This window comes from Orcinus orca, chromosome 8 (genome assembly GCF_937001465.1).
Source record: "Orcinus orca chromosome 8, mOrcOrc1.1, whole genome shotgun sequence".
In the NCBI taxonomy this organism is placed as follows: domain Eukaryota; kingdom Metazoa; phylum Chordata; class Mammalia; order Artiodactyla; family Delphinidae; genus Orcinus; species Orcinus orca.
The window spans coordinates 44,412,004-44,432,344 of NC_064566.1; the positions used below are offsets into that span (position 1 = coordinate 44,412,004).

The 20,341-nt window shown below is 46.3% G+C and overlaps 1 protein-coding gene across 3 annotated transcripts in view; it reads left to right on the forward strand.

Annotated features, from left to right (window-relative positions):
* Positions 1–18,278, forward strand: part of GALNT18 (polypeptide N-acetylgalactosaminyltransferase 18) — a 354,448-nt gene extending 336,170 nt beyond the window's left edge. For all 3 annotated transcript variants that reach the window (XM_049713591.1, XM_004279183.3, XM_033404509.2), the window contains one exon: positions 17,852–18,278. In XM_049713591.1, coding sequence (XP_049569548.1) covers positions 17,852–17,998 — 147 coding nt within the window. In that variant the 3' untranslated portion in view covers positions 17,999–18,278. The remainder of the gene's footprint in view (positions 1–17,851) is intronic.
* The last annotated feature ends 2,063 nt before the right edge of the window (positions 18,279–20,341 follow it).

The window sequence follows — 20,341 nt, forward strand, 5'->3', positions numbered from 1 at the left end:
ACGGTGTGTTAGTTTCTGCTTTATAACAAAGTGAATCAGTTATACATATACATATGTTCCCATATCTCTTCCCGCTTGCGTCTCCCTCCCTCCCACCCTCCCTATCCCACCCCTCTAGGTGGACACACAGCGCCGAGCTGATCTCCCTGTGCTACGCGGCTGCTTCCCACTAGCTATCTACCTTACTTTTGGTAGTGTATATATGTCCATGACTCTCTCTCGCTTTCTCCCAGCTTACCCTTCCCCCTCCCCATATCCTCAAGTCCATTCTCTAGTATGTCTGTGTCTTTATTCCTGTTTTACCCCTAGGTTCTTCATGACATTTTTTTTTCTTAAATTCCATATATATGTGTTAGCATACGGTATTTGTCTCTTTCTTTCTGACTTACTTCACTCTGTATGACAGACTCTAGGTCTATCCACCTCATTACAAATAGCTCAATTTCGTTTCTTTTTATGGCTGAGTAATATTCTATTGTGTATATGTGCCACATCTTCTTTATCCATTCATCTGATGATGGACACTTAGTTTGTTTCCATCTCTGGGCTATTGTAAATAGAGCTGCAATGAACATTTTGGTACATGACTCTTTTTGAATTATGGTTTTCTCAGGGTATATGCCCAGTAGTGGGATTGCTGGGTCATACGGTAGTTCTATTTGTAGTTTTTTAAGGAACCTCCATACTGTTCTCCACAGTGGCTGTATCAATTTACATTCCCACCAACAGTGTAAGAGGGTTCCCTTTTCTCCACACCCTCTCCAGCATTTATTGTTTCTAGATTTTTTGATGATGGCCATTCTGACTGGTGTGAGATGATATCTCATTGTAGTTTTGATTTGCATTTCTCTAATGATTAGTGATGTTGAGCATTCTTTCATGTGTTTGTTGGCACTCTGCATATCTTCTTTGGAGAAATGTCTATTTAGGTCTTCTGCCCATTTCTGGATTGGGTTGTTTGTTTTTTTGTTACTAAGCTGCATGAGCTGCTTATAAATTTCGGAGATTAATTCTTTGTCAGTTGCTTCATTTGCAAATATTTTCTCCCATTCTGAGGGTTGTCTTTTGGTCTTCTTTATGGTTTCCTTTGCTGTGAAAAAGCTTTGAAGTTTCATTAGGTCCCATTTGTTTATTTTTCTTTTTATTTCCATTCCTCTAGGAGGTGGGTCAAAAAGGACCTTGCTGTGATTTATGTCATAGAGTGTCTTGCCTAAGTTTTCCTCTAAGAGTTTGATACCTTCTGGCCTTACACTTAGGTCTTTAATCCATTTTGAGCTTATTTTTGTGTATGGTGTTAGGGAGTGATCTAATCTCATACTTTTACATGTAGCTGTCCAGTTTTCCCAGCACCACTTATTGAATAGGCTGTCCTTTCTCCACTGTACATTCCTGCCTCCTTTATCAAAGATAAGGTGACCATACGTGCTTGGGTTTATCTCTGGGCTTTCTATCCTGTTCCATTGATCTATCTTTCTGTTTTTGTGCCAGTACCATACTGTCTTGATAACTGTAGCTTTGTAGTATAGTCTGAAGTCAGGGAGCCTGATTCCTCCAGTTCCTTCTTTCGTTTTCAAGATTGCTTTGGCTATTTGGGGTCTTTTGTGTTTCCATACAAATTGTGAAATTTTTTGTTCTAGTTCTGTGAAAAATGCCAGTGGTAGTTTGATAGGGATTGCATTGAATCTGTAGATTGCTTTGTGTAGTAGAGTCATTTTCACAATGTTGATTCTTCCAATCCAAGAACATGGTATATCTCTCCATCTATTTGTATCATCTTTAATTTCTTTCATCAGTGTCTTTTTTTTTTTAACATCTTTATTGGGGTACAATTGCTTTACAGTGGTGTGTTAGTTTCTGCTTTATAACAAAGTGAATCAGTTATACATAAACATATGTTCCCATATGTCTTCCCTCTTGCGTCTCCCTCCCTCCCACCCTCCCTATCCCACCCCTCCAGGCTGTCACAAAGCACCGAGCCAATATCCCTGTGCCATGCGGCTGCTTCCCACTAGCTATCTACCTTACTACGTTTGTTAGTGTGTATATGTCCATGACTCTCTCTCGCCCTGTCACAGCTCACCCTTCCCCCTCCCCATATCCTCAAGTCCGTTCTCTAGGAGGTCTGCGTCTTTATTCCTGCCTTACCCCTAGGTTCTTCATGACATTTTTTTTTTCCTTAAATTCCATATATATGTGTTAGCATACGGTATTTGTCTTTTTCTTTCTGACTTACTTCACTCTGTATGACAGACTCTAGGTCTATCCACCTCATTACAAATAGCTCAATTTCGTTTCTTTTTATGGCTGAGTAATATTCCATTGTATATATGTGCCACATCTTCTTTATCCATTCATCCGATGATGGGCACTTAGGTTGTTTCCATCTCCGGGCTATTGTAAATAGAGCTGCAATGAACATTTTGGTACATGACTCTTTTTGAATTTCGGTTTTCTCAGGGTATATGCCCAGTAGTGGGATTGCTGGGTCATATGGTAGTTCTATTTGTAGTTTTTTAAGGAACCTCCATACTGTTCTCCATAGTGGCTGAACTAATTCACATTCCCACCAGCAGTGCAAGGGTGTTCCCTTTTCTCCACACCCTCTCCAGCATTTATTGTTTCTAGATTTTTTGATGATGGCCATTCTGACTGGTGTGAGATGATATCTCGTAGTTTTGATTTGCATTTCTCTAATGATTAATGATGTTGAGCATTCTTTCATGTGTTTGTTGGCAGTCTGTATATCTTCTTTGGAGAAATGTCTATTTAGGTCTTCTGCCCATTTTTGGATTGGGTTGTTTGTTTTTTTGTTATTGAGCTGCATGAGCTTTTTGTAAATTTTGGAGATTAATCCTTTGTCGGTTGCTTCATTTGCAAATATTTTCTCCCATTCTGAGGGTTGTCTTTTGGTCTTGTTTATGGTTTCCTTTGCTGTGCAAAAGCTTTTAAGTTTCATTAGGTCCCATTTGTTTATTTTTGTTCTTATTTCCATTACTCTAGGAGGTGGGTCAGAAAGGATCTTGCTGTGATTTATGTCATAGAGTGTTCTGCCTATGTTTTCCTCTAAGAGTTTGATAGTTTCTGACCTTACATTTAGGTCTTTAATCCATTTTGAGCTTATTTTTGTGTATGGTGTTAGGGAGTGATCTAATCTCATACTTTTACATGTACCTGTCCAGTTTTCCCAGCACCACTTATTGAAGAGGCTGTCCTTTCTCCACTGTACATTACTGCCACCTTTATCAAAGATAAGGTGACCATACGTGCTTGGGTTTATCTCTGGGCTTTCTATCCTGTTCCATTGATCTATCTTTCTGTTTTTGTGCCAGTACCATACTGTCTTGATAACTGTAGCTTTGTAGTATAGTCTGAAGTCAGGGAGCCTGATTCCTCCAGTTCCTTCTTTCGTTCTCAAGATTGCTTTGGCTATTCGGGGTCTTTTGTGTTTCCATACAAATTGCAAAATTTTTTGTTCTAGTTCTGTGAAAAATGCCAGTGGTAGTTTGATAGGGATTGCATTGAATCTATAGATTGCTTTGGGTAGTAGAGTCATTTTCACAATGTTGATTCTTCCAATCCAAGAACATGGTATATCTCTCCATCTATTTGTATCATCTTTAATTTCTTTCATCAGTGTCTTATAATTTTCTGCATACAGGTCTTTTGTCTCCTTAGGTAGGTTTATTCCTAGATATTTTATTCTTTTTGTTACAATGGTAAATGGGAGTGTTTTCTTCATTTCACTTTCAGATTTTTCATCATTAGTATATAGGAATGCCAGAGATTTCTGTGCATTAATTTTGTATCCTGCCACTTTACCAAATTCATTGATTAGCTCTAGTAGTTTTCTGGTAGCATCTTTAGGGTTCTCTATGTATAGGATCATGTCATCTGCAAACAGTGACAGCTTTACTTCTTTTCCAATTGGATTCCTTTTATTTCCTTTTCTTCTCTGATTGCTGTGGCTAAAACTTCCAAAACTATGTTGAATAAGAGTGGTGAGAGTGGGCAACCTTGTCTTGTTCCTGATCTTAGTGGAAATGCTTTCAGTTTTTCACCATTGAGGACGATGTTGGCTGTGGGTTTGTCATATATGGCCTTTATTATGTTGAGGAAAGTTCCCTCTATGCCTACTTTCTACAGGATTTTTATCATAAATGGGTGTTGGATTTTGTCAAAAGCTTTTTCTGCATCTATTGAGATGATCATATGGTTTTTCTCCTTCAATTTGTTAATATGGTGTATGACGTTGATTGATTTGCGTATACTGAAGAATCCTTGCATTCCTGGAATAAACCCCACTTGATCATGGTGTATGATCCGTTTAATGTGCTGTTGGATTCTGTTTGCTAGTATTTTGTTGAGGATTTTTGCATCTATGTTCATCAGTGATATTGGCCAGTAGTTTTCTTTCTTTGTGACATCCTTGTCTGGTTTTGGTATCAAGGTGATGGTGGCCTCGTAGAATGAGTTGGGGAGTGTTCCTCCCTCTGCTATATTTTGGAAGAGTCTGAGAAGGATAGGTGATAGCTCTTCTCTAAATGTTTGATAGAATTCGCCTGTGAAGCCATCTGGTCCTGGGCTTTTGCTTGTTGGAAGATTTTTAATCACAGTTTCAATTTCAGTGCTTGTGATTGGTCTGTTCATATTTTCTATTTCTTCCTGATTCAGTCTTGGCAGATTGTGCCTTTCTAAGAATTTGTCCATTTCTTCCAGGTTGTCCATTTTATTGGCATAGAGTTGCTTGTAGTAATCTCTCATGATCTTTTGTATTTCTGCAGTGTCAGTTGTTACTTCTCCTTTTTCATTTCTAATTCTATTGATTTGAGTCTTCTCCCTTTTTTTCTTGATGAGTCTGGCTAATGGTTTATGAATTTTGTTTATCTTTTCAAAGAACCAGCTTTTAGTTTCATTGATCTTTGCTATCGTTTCCTTCATTTCTTTTTCATTTATTTCTGATCTGATTTTTATGATTTCTTTCCTTCTGCTAACTTTGGGGTTTTTTTGTTCTTCTTTCTCTAATTGCTTTAGGTGCAAGGTTAGGTTGTTTATTCGAGATGTTTCCTGTTTCTTAAGGTAGGATTGTATTGCTATAAACTTCCCTCTTAGAACTGCTTTTGCTGCATCCCATAGATTTTGAGTCGTAGTGTCTCCATTGTCATTTGTTTCTAGGTATTTTTTGATTTCCTCTTTGATTTCTTCAGTGATCACTTCGTTATTAAGTAGTGTATTGTTTAGCTTCCATGTGTTTGTATTTTTTACAGATCTTTTCCTGTAATTGATATCGAGTCTCATAGCGTTGTGGTCGGAAAAGATACTTGATACAATTTCAATTTTCTTAAATTTACCAAGGCTTGATTTGTGACCCAAGATATGATCTATCCTGGAGAATGTTCCATGAGCACTTGAGAAAAATGTGTATTCTGTTGTTTTTGGATGGAATGTCCTATAAATATCAATTAACTCCATCTCGTTTAATGTATCATTTAAAGCTTGTGTTTCCTTATTTATTTTCATTTTGGATGATCTGTCCATTGGTGAAAGTGGGGTGTTAAAGTCCCCTACTATGAATGTGTTACTGTCGATTTCCTTTTTTATGGCTGTTAGTATTTGCCTTATGTATTGAGGTGCTTCTATGTTGGATGCATAAATATTTACAATTGTTATATCTTCTTCTTGGATCGATCCCTTGATCATTATGTAGTGTCCTTCTCTGTCTCTTCTAATAGTCTGTTTTAAAGTCTATTTTGGCTGATATGAGAATTGCTACTCCAGCTTTCTTTTGGTTTCCATTTGCATGAAATACCTTTTTCCATCCCCTTACTTTCAGTCTGTATGTGTCTCTAGGTCTGAAGTGGGTCTCTTGTAGACAGCAAATATATGCGTCTTGTTTTTGTATCCATTCAGCCAATCTGTGTCTTTTGGTGGGAGCATTTAGTCCATTTACATTTAAGGTAATTATTGATATGTGTGTTCCATTCCCATTTTCTTAATTGTTTTGGGTTCGTTATTGTAGGTCTTTTCCTTCTCTTGTGTTTCTTGCCTAGAGAAGTTCCTTTAGCAGTTGTTGTAGAGCTGGTTTGGTGGTGCTGAACTCTCTCAGCTTTTGCTTGTCTGTAAAGGTTTTAATTTCTCCATCAAATCTGAATGACATCCTTGGTGGGTAGAGTAATCTTGGTTGCAGGTTTTTCTCCTTCAACACTTTCAATATGTCCTGCCACTCCCTTCTGGCTTGCAGAGTTTCTGCTGAAAGATCAGCTGTTAACCTTATGGGGATTCCCTTGTGTGTTATTTGTTGTTTTTCCCTTGCTGCTTTTAATATGTTTTCTTTGTATTTAATTTTTGACAGTTTGATTAATATGTGTCTTGGTGTATTTCTCCTTGGATTTATCCTGTATGGGACTCTCTGTGCTTCCTGGACTTGATTAACTATTTCCTTTCCCATATTAGGGAAGTTTTCAACTATAAATCTCTTTAAATATTTTCTCAGTCCCTTTCTTTTTTTCTTCTTCTTCTGGAACCCCTATAATTCGAATGTTGGTGCGTTTATTGTTGTCCCAGAGGTCTCTAAGACTGTCCTCTGTTCTTTTCATTTTTTTTTCTTTATTCTGCTCTGCAGTAGTTATTTCCACTATTTTATCTTCCAGGTCACTTATCCGTTCTTCTGCCTCAGTTATTCTGCTGTTGATCCCATCTAGAGTATTTTTCATTTCATTTATTGTGTTGTTCATCATTGTTTGTTTCATCTTTAGTTCATCTAGGTCCTTGTTAACTGATGCTTGCATTTTGTCTATTCTATTTCCAAGATTTTGGATCATCCTTACTATCATTATTCTGAATTCTTTTTCAGGTAGACTGCCTATTTCCTCTTCATTTGTTAGGTCTGGTGGGTTTTTATCTTGCTCCTTCATCTGCTGTGTGTTTTTCTGTCTTTTCATTTTGCGTATCTTACTGTGTTTGGGGTCTCCTTTTTGCAGGCTGAAGGTTCGTAGTTTCTGTTGTTTTTAGTGTCTGTCCCCAGTGGCTAAGGTTGGTTCAGTGGGTTGTGTAGGCTTCCTGGTGGAGGGAACTAGTGCCTGTGTTGTGGTGGATGAGGCTGGATCTTGTCTTTCTGGTGGGCAGGTCCACATCTGGTGGTGTGTTTTGGGCTGTCTGTAGACTTATTATGATTTTGGGCAGCCTCTCTGCTAATGGGTGGGGTTGTGTTCCTGTCTTGCTAGTTGTTTGGCATAGGATGTCCAGCACTGTAGCTTGCTGGTCATTGAGTGAAGCTGGGTGCTGGCGTTGAGATGGAGATCTCTGGGAGATTTTCGCCGTTTGATATTATGTGCAGCTGGGAGGCCTCTTGTGGACCAGTGTCCTGAAGTTGGCTCTCCCACCTCAGAGTCACAGCACTGACTCCTGGCTGCAGCACCAAGAGCCTTTCATCCACAGGGCTCCTTAATTTGGGATGATTCGTTGTCTATTCAGGTATTCCACAGATGCAGGGTACATCAAGTTGATTGTGGAGCTTTAATCCGCTGCTTCTGAGGCTGCTGGGAGAGATTTCCCTTTCTCTTCTTTGTTCTCACAGCTCCCAGGGGCTCAGGTTTGGATTTGGCCCCGCCTGTGCGCGCAGGTCGCCGGAGGGCGTCTGTTCTTTGCTCAGACAGGACGGGGCCAAAGGAGCCGCTGATTCGGAGGCTCTGGCTCACTCAGGCCGGGGGGCAGGGAGGGCCACGGAGCGTGGGGCAGGCCTGCGGCGGCAGAGGCCGACGTGACGTTGCTAGCCTGAGACGCGCCGTGCGCTCCCCCGGGGGAGCTGTCCCTGGATCCCGGGACCCTGGCAGTGGCGGGCTGCACAGGCTCCCCGCAAGGGGGCGTGGATAGCGACCTGTGTTTGCACACAGGCCTCCTGGTGGTGGCAGCAGCAGCCCTAGCGTCCCATGTCTGTCTCTGGGCTCCGCACTCCCAGCCGCGGCTCATGCCCGTCTCCGGAGCCCTCCCAAGCAGAGTTCCCAATCCCCTCCCCTCGTGCACCAGGAAACAAAGAGGGAAGAAAAAGTCTCCTGCCTACTCGGCAGGTCCAGACCTTTCCCCGGACTCCCTTCCGGCCAGCTGCGGTGCACCAACGCCCCGCAGGCTGTGTTCATGCCGCCAACCCCAGTCCTCTCCCGGCGCTCCGACAGAAGCCGGAGCCTCAGCTCCCAGCCCCGCCTGCCCCGGCGGGCGAGCAGACAAGCCCCTCGGCTGGTGAGCGCCGGTCGGCCCGATCCTCTGCGCTGTAATCTCTCCGCCCTGCCCTCCGCACCCCTGCCGCCGCGCTCCCCTCCGTGGCTCCCAAGCTCCCCCATTCCGCCACCCGAAGTCTCCGCCCGCGAAGGGGCCCCCAGTGCGTGGACACCTCTCCCCCCTCACAGCTCCCCCCTGCTGGCGCAGGACCCGTCCCTATCCCTCTGTCTCTGTTTAGTGTTTTCTTTTGCCCTAACCAGGTACGTGGGGGGGTTCCCTGCCCTTTGGGAGGTCCGAGGTCCTCTGCCAGCGCTCAGCAGGTGCTCCGCAGGAGTTCCACGCGTAGATGCACCTCGGGTGCATCTGTGGGGAGGAAGGTGATCTCCGCGTCCCACTCCTCCGCCATCCTCCCGGAAGTCCTCCATATTGTCTTGATTACTGTAGCTTTGTAGTATAGTCTGAAGTCAGGGAGCCTGATTCCTCCAGCTCCGTTTTTCATTCTCAAGATTGCTTCAGCTATTCGGGGTCTTTTGTGTTTCCATGAATTGTGAAATTTTTTGTTCTAGTTCTGTGAAAAATGCCAGTGGTAGTTTGATGGGGATTGCATTGAATCTGTAGATTGCTTTGTGTAGTAGAGTAATTTTCACAATGTTGATTCTTCCAATCCAAGAACATGGTATATCTCTCCATCTATTTGTATCATCTTTAATTTCTTTCATCAGTGTCTTTTAATTTTCTGCATACAGGTCTTTTGTCTCCTTAGGTAGGTTTATTCCTAGATATTTTATTCTTTTTGTTGCAATGGTAAATGGGAGTGTTTTCTTCATTTCACTTTCAGATTTTTCATCATTAGTATATAGGAATGCCAGAGATTTCTGTGCATTCATTTTGTATCCTGCTACTTTACCAAATTCATTGATTAGCTCTAGTAGTTTTCTGGTAGCATCTTTAGGATTCTCTATGTATAGTATCATGTCATCTGCAAACAGTGACAGCTTTACTTCTTCTTTTCCGATTTGGATTCCTTTTATTTCCTTTTCTTTGATTGCTGTGGCTAAAACTTCCAAAACTATGTTGAATAAGAGTGGTGAGAGTGGGCAACCTTGTCTTGTTCCTGATCTTAGTGGAAATGCTTTCAGTTTTTCACCATTGAGGATGATGTTGGCTGTGGGTTTGTCATATATGGCCTTTATTATGTTGAGGAAAGTTCCCTCTATGCCTACTTTCTACAGGATTTTTATCATAAATGGGTGTTGGATTTTGTCAAAAGCTTTTTCTGCATCTATTGAGATGATCATATGGTTTTTCTCCTTCAATTTGTTAATATGGTGTATGACGTTGATTGATTTGCGTATATTGAAGAATCCTTGCATTCCTGGAATAAACCCCACTTGATCATGGTGTATGACCCTTTTAATGTGCTGTTGGATTCTGTTTGCTAGTATTTTGTTGAGGATTTTTGCATCTATGTTCATCAGTGATATTCGCCTGTAGTTTTCTTTCTTTGTGACATCCTTGTCTGGTTTTGGTATCAAGGTGATGGTGGCCTCCTAGAAGGAATTTGGGAGTGTTCCTCCCTCTGCTATATTTTGGAAGAGTTTAAGAAGGATAGGTGTTAGCTCTTCTCTAAATGTTTGATAGAAATTACCTGTGAAGCCATCTGGTCCTGGGCTTTTGTTTGCTGGAAGATTTTTAATCACAGTTTCAATTTCAGTACTTGTGATTGGTCTGTTCATATTTTCTATTTCTTCCTGATTCAGTCTTGGCAGGTTGTGCCTTTCTAAGAATTTGTCCATTTCTTCCAGGTTGTCCATTTTATTGGCATAGAGTTGCTTGTAGTAATCTCTCATGATCTTTTGTATTTCTGCAGTGTCAGTTGTTACTTCTCCTTTTTCATTTCTAATTCTATTGATTTGAGTCTTCTCCCTTTTTTTCTTGATGAGTCTGGCTAATGGTTTATCTATTTTGCTTATCTTCTCAAAGAACCAGCTTTTAGTTTTATTGATCTTTGCTATTGTTTCCTTCATTTCTTTTTATTTCTGATCAGATTTTTATGATTTCTTTCCTTCTGCTAACTTTGGGGTTTTTTTGTTCTTCTTTCTCTAATTGCTTGAGGTGCAAGGTTAGGTTGTTTATTCGAGATGTTTCCTGCTTCTTAAGGTGGGCTTGTATTGCTATAAACTTCCCTCTTAGAACTGCTTTTGCTGCATCCCATAGATTTTGAGTCGTCGTGTCTCCATTGTCATTCGTTTCTAGGTATTTTTTGATTTCCTCTTTGATTTCTTCAGTGATCACTTCGTTATTAAGTAGTGTATTGTTTAGCTTCCATGTGTTTGTATTTTTTACAGATCTTTTCCTGTAATTGATATCGAGTCTCATAGCGTTGTGGTCGGAAAAGATACTTGATACAATTTCAATTTTCTTGTATTTACCAAGGCTTGATTTGTGACCCAAGATATGATCTATCCTGGAGAATGTTGCATGAGCACTTGAGAAAAATGTGTATTCTGTTGTTTTTGGATGGAGTGTCCTATAAATATCAATTAACTCCATCTTGTTTAATGTATCATTTAAAGCTTGTGTTTCCTTATTTATTTTCATTTTGGATGATCTGTCCATTGGTGAAAGTGGGGTGTTAAAGTCCCCTACTATGAATGTGTTACTGTCGATTTCCTTTTTTATGGCTGTTAGTATTTGCCTTATGTATTGAGGTGCTTCTATGTTGGATGCATAAATATTTACAGTTGTTATATCTTTTTCTTGGATCGATCCCTTGATCATTATGTAGTGTCCTTCTCTGTCTCTTCTAATAGTCTTTATTTTAAAGTCTATTTTGTCTGATATGAGAATTGCTACTCCAGCTTTCTTTTGGTTTCCATTTGCCTGGAATGTCTTTTTCCATCCCCTTTCTTTCAGTCTGTATGTGTCTCTACGTCTGAAGTGGGTCTCTTGTAGACAGCATATATAAGGGGCTTGTTTTTGTATCCATTCAGCCAATCTGTGTCTTTTGGTGGGAGCATTTAGTCCATTTACATTTAAGGTAATTATCGATATGTATGTTCCTATCCCCATTTTCTAAATTGTTTTGGGTTCGTTATTATAGGTCTTTTCCTTCTCTTGTGTTTCTTGTCTAGAGAAGTTCCTTTAGCAGTTGTTGTAGAGCTGGTTTGGTGGTGCTGAACTCTCTCAGCTTTTGCTTGTCTGTAAAGGTTTTAATTTCTCCATCAAATTTGAATGAGATCCTTGGTGGGTAGAGTAATCTTGGTTGCAGGTTTTTCTCCTTCATCACTTTCAATGTGTCCTGCCACTCCCTTCTGGCTTGCAGAGTTTCTGCTGAAAGATCAGCTGTTAACCTTATGGGGATTCCCTTGTGTGTTATTTTTCCCTTGCTGCTTTTAATATGTTTTCTTTGTATTTAATTTTTGACAGTTTGATTAATATGTGTCTTGGTGTATTTCTCCTTGGATTTATCCTGTATGGGACTCTCTGTGCTTCCTGGACTTGATTAACTATTTCCTTTCCCATATTAGGGAAGTTTTCAACTATAAATCTCTTCAAATATTTTCTCAGTCCCTTTCTTTTTCTCTTCTTCTTCTGGAACCCCTATAATTCGAATGTTCGTGTGTTTAATGTTGTCCCAGAGGTCTCTGTGACTGTCCTCAGTTCTTTTCATTCTTTTTGCTTTAGTCTGCTCTCCAGTAGTTATTTCCACTATTTTATCTTCCAGGTCACTTATCCGTTCTTCTGCCTCAGTTATTCTGCTGTTGATCCCATCTAGAGTACTTTTAATTTCATTTATTGTGTTGTTCATCATTGCTTGTTTCATCTTTATTTCTTCCAGGTCCTTGTTAAATGTTTCTTGCATTTTGTCCATTCTATTTCCAAGATTTTGGATCATCCTTACTATCATTATTCTGAATTCTTTTTCAGGTAGACTGCCTATTTCCTCTTCATTTGTTAGGTGTGGTGCATTTTTATATTGCTTCTTCATCTGCTGTGTGTTTTTCTGTCTTCTCATTTTGCTTGTCTTACTGTGTTTGGGTTCTCCTTTTTGCAGGCTGCAGGTTCGTAGTTCCCGTTGTTTTTGATGTCTGTCTCCAGTGGCTAAAGTTGGTTCAGTGGGTTGTGTAGGCTTCCTGGTGGAGGGGACTAGTGCCTGTGTTGTGGTGGATGAGGCTGGATCTTGTCTCTCTAGTGGGCAGGTCCACATCTGGTGGTGTGTTTTGGGTTGTCTGTGGACTTATTATTATTTTAGGTAGCCTCTCTGCTAATGGATGGGGTTGTTTTCCTGTTTTGCTATTGTTTGGCATAGGTTGTCTAGCACCGTAGCTTGCTGGTCATTGAGTGAAGCTGGGTGCTGGTGTTAAGATGGAGGTCTCTGGGAGATTTTTGCTGTTTGATATTATGTGGAGCTGGGAGGTCTCTTGTTGACCAGTGTCCTGAAGTTGGCTCTTCCACCTCAGAGGCAGAGCCCTGACTCCTGGCTGGAGCACCAAGAGCCTTTCATCCACACGGCTCAGAAGAAAAAGGAGAAAAAGTAGAGAGAATTAGTAGAAGTATGAAGAAAGAAAGAAAGAAGGAAAGAAAGAAAAGAAAGGAAGGAAGGAAGGAGAAAAGAAGGAAAGAAAGGAGGGAGGGAGGGAGGAAGGAAAGAAGGAGGGAAGGATGGAAAAAAGACAGAAAGAAGATACAGTAAAATAAAATAAAGTATGATAAAGTTATTGAATTAAAAAATAATTATTTAGAAAAAAAAGGGACGGATAGAACCTTAGGACAAATGTTGGAAGCAAAGCTATACAGACAAGATCTCACACAGAAGCATTCACATACACACTCACAAAAAGAGGAAAAGGGGAAAAAATCATAGATCTTGCTCTCGAAGTCCACCTCCTCAATTTGGGATGATTTGTTGTCTATTCATGTATTCCACAGATGCAGGTACACCAAGTTGATTGTGGAGATTTAATCCTCTGCTCCTGAGGCTGCTGGGAGAGATTTCCCTTGCTCTTCTTTGTTCTCACAGCTCCCAGGGGCTCAGCTTTGGATTTGGGCCTGCCTCTGCGTGTAGGTCGCCGGAGGGCGTCTGTTCTTTGCTCAGACAGGACGGGGTTAAAGGAGCCGCTGATTCGGGGGCTCTGGCACACTCAGGCCGGGGGGAGGAAGGGGTATGGAGTGTGGGGCGGGCCTGCGGTGGCAGAGGCCAGCATGACGTTGCACCAGCCTGAGGCGCGCCGTGCGTTCTCCCAGGGAAGTTGTCCCTGGATCCCGAAACTCTGGCAGTGGCGGGCTGCACAGGCTCCCCGGAAGTGGGGTGTGGGTAGTGACCTGTGCTCCCACACAGGCTTCTTGGTGGCGGCAGGAGCAGCCTTAGCGTCTCATGTCTGTCTCTGGGGTCTGTGCTTTTAGCCGCGGCTCGTGCCTGTCTCTGGAGCTCCTTTAAGCAGCGTTCTTAATCCCCTCTCCTCGTGCACCAGGAAACAAAGAGGGAAGAAAAAGTCTCTTGCCTCTTCGGCAGGTGCAGACTTTTCTCTGGACTCCCTCCCGGCTAGTCGTGGTGCACGAACCCTCTGCAGGCTGTGTTTACGCCGCCAACTCCAGTCCTCTCCCTGCGCTCCAAACGAAACCCGAGCCTCAGCTCCCAGCCCCGCCCTCCCCGGCGGGTTAGCAGACAAGCCTCTCGGGCTTGTGAGTGACGGTCGGCACCAATCCTCTGGGCAGGAATCTCCCCGCTTTGCCCTCCGCACCCCTGTTGCTGTGTTCTCCTCCGTGGCCCCAGAAGCTTACCCCCTCCGCCACCCACAGTCTCCGCCCGTGAGTGGGCTTCCTAGTGTGGAAACCTTTCCTCTTTCACAGCTCCCTCCCGCTGGTGCAGGTCCCGTCCCTATCCTTTTGTCTCTATTTATTCTTTTTTCTTTTGCCCTACCCAGGTAGGTGAGGGGTTTCTTGCGTTTTGGGAGGTCTGAGGTCTTCTGCCAGCGTTCAGTAGGTGTTCTGTAGGAGTTGTTCCACGTGTAGATGTGTTTGTGGTGTATCTGTGGGGAGGAAGGCGATCTCTGCGTCTTGCTCTTCCGCCATCTTTGGAAAGTGCCTTATTTGAGTCTCTGAAGGAACACTTTACTTCTCAGAGATCTCTGCCCCCGCCTCTCTCTCTCGGCCTTGGCACGGTGCCCAAGTGCCTGGCGGGGAAGGAGGGGCTGTGGCCTCCCTGTCTTGGACAGGTTTCTCCAAGCCTCAGTGGTCCGGGGCCGCTGAAGCAGACTCGCTGTTGGCAAGGCCTGGCCTTGAGGCCACGCCGAGCAGTCAGAATCCTGGTCTGGCCCCGCTTTCTGCCTGTTGTGCACTTTTTCTGGAGTCCAGATATCCTGACACTGTGAATAGCCTCATAGCCATTCGTTGTTCTGTAGCGGTAAAGGGGTTGCCCATCAGTCCTTCTGCTCAACCTTCAGTCATCAGGGCAGAAATTACGATCTGGCCCTACAGACGATGGAACCAGGAGGGCAGAGCGGCTTTGCCCCAGGCCACACAGTCGGCAACCAGAAAAGCATCCTCATCCGGCCTTCTCCCCTTTCTGTCTCACCACCAGAATCACCAGCAGACCCTGTGAGTTAGAGAGCTGGGCTGGTTGCATTCCCACCCTGCCTGAACTCTACTCCAGCGTCGTAGGGTAGAACACACGACCAGGCTGCCAGGGGTATGGGAGGGTCAGGGGCGGCTGGCCCCAGGCCCACAGAGGAAGCACCAGTGACACGGCCCAGCCTGGGTGTGGGCGGCAGAGTGCTCAGGCCACAGAAACCTGGGCCTGGCAAAGTGACAGGCTGGCCTTGCTGAGAGCAAGCGTCACAAGGGATGCCTCTGGGTTCAAAAGTCCAGGCTTTGAGGGACAGAGTGAGGACCCAAGGAGGACCACAGCTTCTGAGGGGACGACTTGAAGCTGGCCTCCGCAGTCATCCCATCGGGGTTCCGGAGCGTGATGCGGCCACCAAAAGTGCAGATCCCTTGGCTACGCTGAAGGAGTCTCTTGTCCAGTGGAGATGAGGTGGTGGTCAGTTCTGAGTGACACAAAAACAACTGGAGTTTGTCCAAAGGAGGGCAACCAGGATGGAAAAATGAAACCAGATTGTCCCACAAGGAACTGGGAATGTTTCGCCTGATAGAGCATGGAACCGGGTGGCCATGGGCCTCACCTTCCCCTAGGGGAAGGGACGAGGTGGAGAGGCAGGATCTGATCCCCATGTGGAAACCCGAGGGCACAGTCTGGAACCCCTTGCGGGTTGCCCCCCAGACAAGGATTTTAGTGAAGGCCAATGCTCTAAAGATGCCGCGGCCCAGGAAAGGGTGCTCGGCCAGGAGGGCTCGGTCAGCGGGTAGGCGAGAACGAGAGGGTCGGCCTCCCGTGTCTCTTCCAACATGGGGGCCTTTGTGAGCCCTTGCCCAGCGGCCAGTCGTCCCTCTGTCCCCTCTGGGCCTGAGCCTGCAGGCTTCTCTCTGGCTGCACCTGTGGCCCCAGGTGAGCTGCCTTTGCTGTGCTGTGTCTCTGCTCTTGTGTTCTCCTCAGGGGAGGTGCTGGGGTCGGGGCACAGCAGGAGGCCCTGCTTTACTCACTCGAATGCTTCTGAGGCGCTCTGCGGTCCCCCGGGCCGTGTCGCACACATGGGAAATGAGGAACCGCACCCCCGCTCCCCGACGCACACATCTATACGCTGAGCCCTCTGCCACTCCTTCTGAGGGAGCTGGATTTCTGTTTTCAATTTTTTTAGCTGAAGAATAACCCATACACATATAGGAACATGCAAACATACGTACCAAAATAATTTTAAACAATAATAACTCAGTCATTGAAAACAAAGCCAACACCCATGTACCCACCACCCAGGTCAGGAAATAGCACACTGCCAACCCCCCAGAAGCACCCCTTTGCCTCCTGTCAATCATTTTCCACTCCCTCCTGCCCAAGATACCCACCCCCGACTCCAAGTCTGTGGTCTTACTTTGCCTGTTTGGAAAGCTTATGTAAGTAGACGCGTGTATGTGCTCTTTCGCTTCTTTGGCTAACATTGTATTTGTGGGATTTCTGCTTACTGAGCAGAGCTCTAGTTTGCTCATTTTTAGTGCTGAGTAGTATCCCATTATGTGAATAACCACAAGTTTATCCATTCTACTGTTGATGGCCGTGTGCGTTGTTTCCAGGTTGGAGCTTTTACAAATTCTGTTTCACAACCGGTGCAAACAGTTCTGCCGGATACCCACTGGGGCATGGGTCGGTGGGTCGCAGGGCTCAGCGGCGGGAGGTGCTGCCAGTTTCCCAGGCAGCTGTGGGAATTGAGTCTCAATGTTCTCTTGAGGTGTCAGTGGTCGCCATGGGGACAGCTGTGGCCAACTGGGGATGACTTCCTTACAGAGGAGGTGTGCGTCCCCCTCTCTCACAGAGTGCTGTTCGCTGGGATGGGCACGGGGGGCAGCTGGAGGGTGGACTGCAGGGTTCTGCTTCTGGAGGGGAAAGGGGGGGTCAGCTAGGAGGCTGGTGCCGTTGTGCAGGTGACAGAAGACAGTGGGCCAAATCAGGGCAGGTGTGATGGGATGGGGATGAAGGGACAGGCACAAGGCACGAGGGAGGTGGAACTGGCAGGACTTGGTGCCTAATCAGATGCTGAGGAGAAGGCGGAGGCATCGGTGGAAATGCCTGGTTATTGCTGAGATGGGAAACACAGGAGGAGCAGATTCTGGGGAGAAGGTGAGTTTGACCATATACTCAAGGACCATTAAGCTACAGGGGGCCCACTTATAAGAACCTGCCTGCTTGGGAGGCCAAAGCCCAGTTGAGCAGCACATCTTTGGTGGAACTCAGAGACGCACAGTCTGAGCTGATGCCCAGGTGACAACCAGTAGCCCCGGAGCGTCTAAGGCCTGCAAGGATCTCGTGTCTAAGGCCTGCAAGGATCTCACTAAAAGCAAAAATTGGGGGTTTCTTCTTTGCTGCTGTGGGGCTGCTTTGAGAAGCAGAACCTCCCTTCTTTCAAGGGGCTTTGAGCATAAACTGAGTATGCATGGCTACAGAACCTTCTGGGACATCAGTAGCATGGAGGGAAACCATGACCATCCAGGGCTAAGGGAGCCCAGTGCCCTAAGGTAGTATCTAGGAGCCTGGGTCTGGTTGAGGCCAGCACTGATGACTCCAGAGGTCCAGCTGGGGGCAAGGACCCTAAAACCAGGAGGTCCTGGGCCTCTGGCAATGCTCAAATTCAGGCCAGTCATGGAGTGGTCCCAAGGAACTAGGCTTTTCAGAACGGGACCCCAGCCCATGCTTATGGGGAGCAGGCCCCAGCCCCTGGGGTGGGAGCTGTAGGAGCAGACCAGCATGCCACACCCCAGCCAGGTAGACGGAAGCAGGGGCGGAGCATCTCTGTCCTCTGTCCTAGCAAAGAACTAGGGGCCTGTGAAGAAAACGGAGGCACAAGTTCAGTCTCAGGGAGGAGACCAGCACTTCGAGACAGGGATCCTCGGGCTTCGTGGGAATGCTGACCCCAGACCTCCCGCAGCCTCACAGGATCCCAGACACCTGCACCTACACGTAATCCCCACCAGCCAGTAGGCCTGAGGCTCCCCCATGCCCTCTGACCCCACTTTCCGCCCCGGCTCCTAGGGAGGCCCCATCCAGAACCGCAAGTCCAAGCGCTGTCTGGAGCTGCAGGAGAACAGCGGCGCAGAGTTTGGCTTCCAGCTGGTGCTGCAGAGGTGCTCGGGCCAGCACTGGAGCATTACCAATGTCCTGAGGAGCCTGGCGTCCTGACCCCGCCGGGAGTCGTCTCACACCCCGCCCCTTTGCTACTGTGTAGCACCCGCTGCAACGTTGCCTGCTGTCCGTGTGGGGTTGTTTGGAGTCTGGGGAACCAGGTTGGTGGGCCCCCAAGAGAGCTTTTTATTTCCTATTCAATGTTCATGGAGTTTATAGAAAGAGGCTGAACGGTGGGTGAGGGTATAATATCATAAACTATTTTGCAACTGTAAATAGGGGACACATGGAAAATATTTATAACTGACAATAAAATACTATTGGTTAAGAAAAGGGATTTTGCAGTTATTTGGTGCTCGGTGGAGATTCAGGCCTGGCTCCTCTGAACTTGGAGTGCTTGTAGCCCAAGATGTGTCCCAGTGTGCTCTCCCTACTCTACATCCCTAAGAAAGGAGGCTTTAAGCCCCTGCAGACAGTGGGAGCTCGTTGTGCAAGGTGCCGGCTTTCTCTAGGAGGCCCAGGGCAGCGAGAAGGGCGCCTCGACCTCAGGGCCACCTCCAGAGAGGAGGTTCCCTCTGCCTCTGCACAGCACTTACCGCCTCCGGAAGACGGCCTCAGTCATCCATCCCGAGAAACCAGGATGGCTCGTTGGCCACTGGAGCGTCATCTGCTGGGCTTCAGACACTTGCCTACAACAACTGCCCCATCCAGTTTCTAAGACAGTTCTCTTCCTCCATGAATCACGGTGCATTAGTTTCCTGGGGCAACAAAGTGCCGCAAACTGGGTGGCTTAAACAACTGTCGTCTCACAGTTCTGGAGGCTAGGAGTCCAAAATCAGGGAGTCAGCTGGGTCGGCTCCTTCTGAGAGCTGTAAGGGAGAATCGGTTCCAGGCCTCTCCCCGAGCTGAGCTTCTAGTAGCCTCAGGTGTTCCTTGGCTTGTAGATGGCTGTCTTCTCCCTCCCCGTGTCATCGCCCCCCCTCCCTCTCAGGGCTCGACCCAGTCACCTCCTGAACACTAGTCTCTAGTCCTGCTCCTGGGAGAAGCAGCTCACACCCAGTCCTCCTGTACAAGGGCCCCCAGCCATGACACAGTGCCACTTGGACAGTGATACTCAAAACCTACGTCTCTGCCCGGACCTCTCCTCTGCGCCCCAGGCCCAGTCGCCCTCTGCTGATGGGCCCCGGGCAAATGGGTCGCTGTCCTTTGGACAGTGCTGATCTGATGTGCAGAGAACAGACCTGTCTCTTATCCTCCCAGGCCCACCCTGGTGACCAGCACCACCCGCCTGCAGGTGCTCAGGCCGGAGTCCTCCTCTCGTCTCTAACCTCCCCACACCCCTCACCCCCATATCTTGTCAGTACATCATGACAGTGATACCCGCTAAACAGCTCTGGAATCCCCTCCCCAGGCCTCTTCATTGCTCACAAGGACCTGCCTCCCCACCTCCCGTCTCCCCTCTCCCACCTCACCTGTCCTCCTCACTGCAATTCTCAAGGGGTCTTTCTCAGATGCGAACATCATCAGATTTCTTCTGACCAAAAGCCTTCAGTGGGTCTCATCAGAGATGGTAAACGCTGAGCTCAGGCACCAGCCTCAGAGCTTCCTCCTGTGCTGAGTCCAGAGGCCAAGTGTCAGAAGAACCCGGGTCAGGGGCCTTAGACGCGAGGGGTGGGGGGCATGGGTGCAAGGAGGCCTGGCTTCCCGGCTGTCCCTCCCACTGGACGTCTATAGCCCCAGTCCACCCCCTAGGGATGTTGGTGTCCTGTGGCTTCTTTCCAAGAAGTTTTTCTTGGGGGTGATATTAGTTTGCTAGAGCTCTGACAACAAAGGACCATAGACTGGGTGACTTAAACAACAGAAGTGTGTTGTCTCACAGTCCTGGAGCCCAGAAGTCCAAGATCAAGGTGTTGGTAAGGTTGGTTCCCCTGAGGGCTGTGAGGGAAGGTCGTGTGCCAGGCCTCTCTCCTTGCCTGGTAAATAACTGTTTTCTCCCTGTGTCTCTTCCCATCCTCTTCCCTCTGTGTGTGTCTTGTTTCCAAATTTCTCCTTCTTATAAGGATACCAGTCATATTGGATTAGGGCCCATCCTAATGACCTCATTTTAGCTTCAGGACCTCTGTAAAGACCCCATCTCCAAACAAGGTCACATTCTGAGGTACGGGAGGTCAGGACTTCAACATATGAGTGTGGGGGGGGGGCACAAATCAACCCATAACAGGAGAGCAGAGGAGGGAGATGAGCAGACCCCAGTTCCCAAAAGGCTGCCTCCACTCGCCCACCTTGCCCGGCAAGTCCTGCCTGTGGGGCAGTCCCAGCTATCCCGGCCTCCTCTGGGAGAGGGGTGGGCCCTGAGCTGGTGACGGGGGCTCTGCATAAGGACCTGGGATGTTCATCATG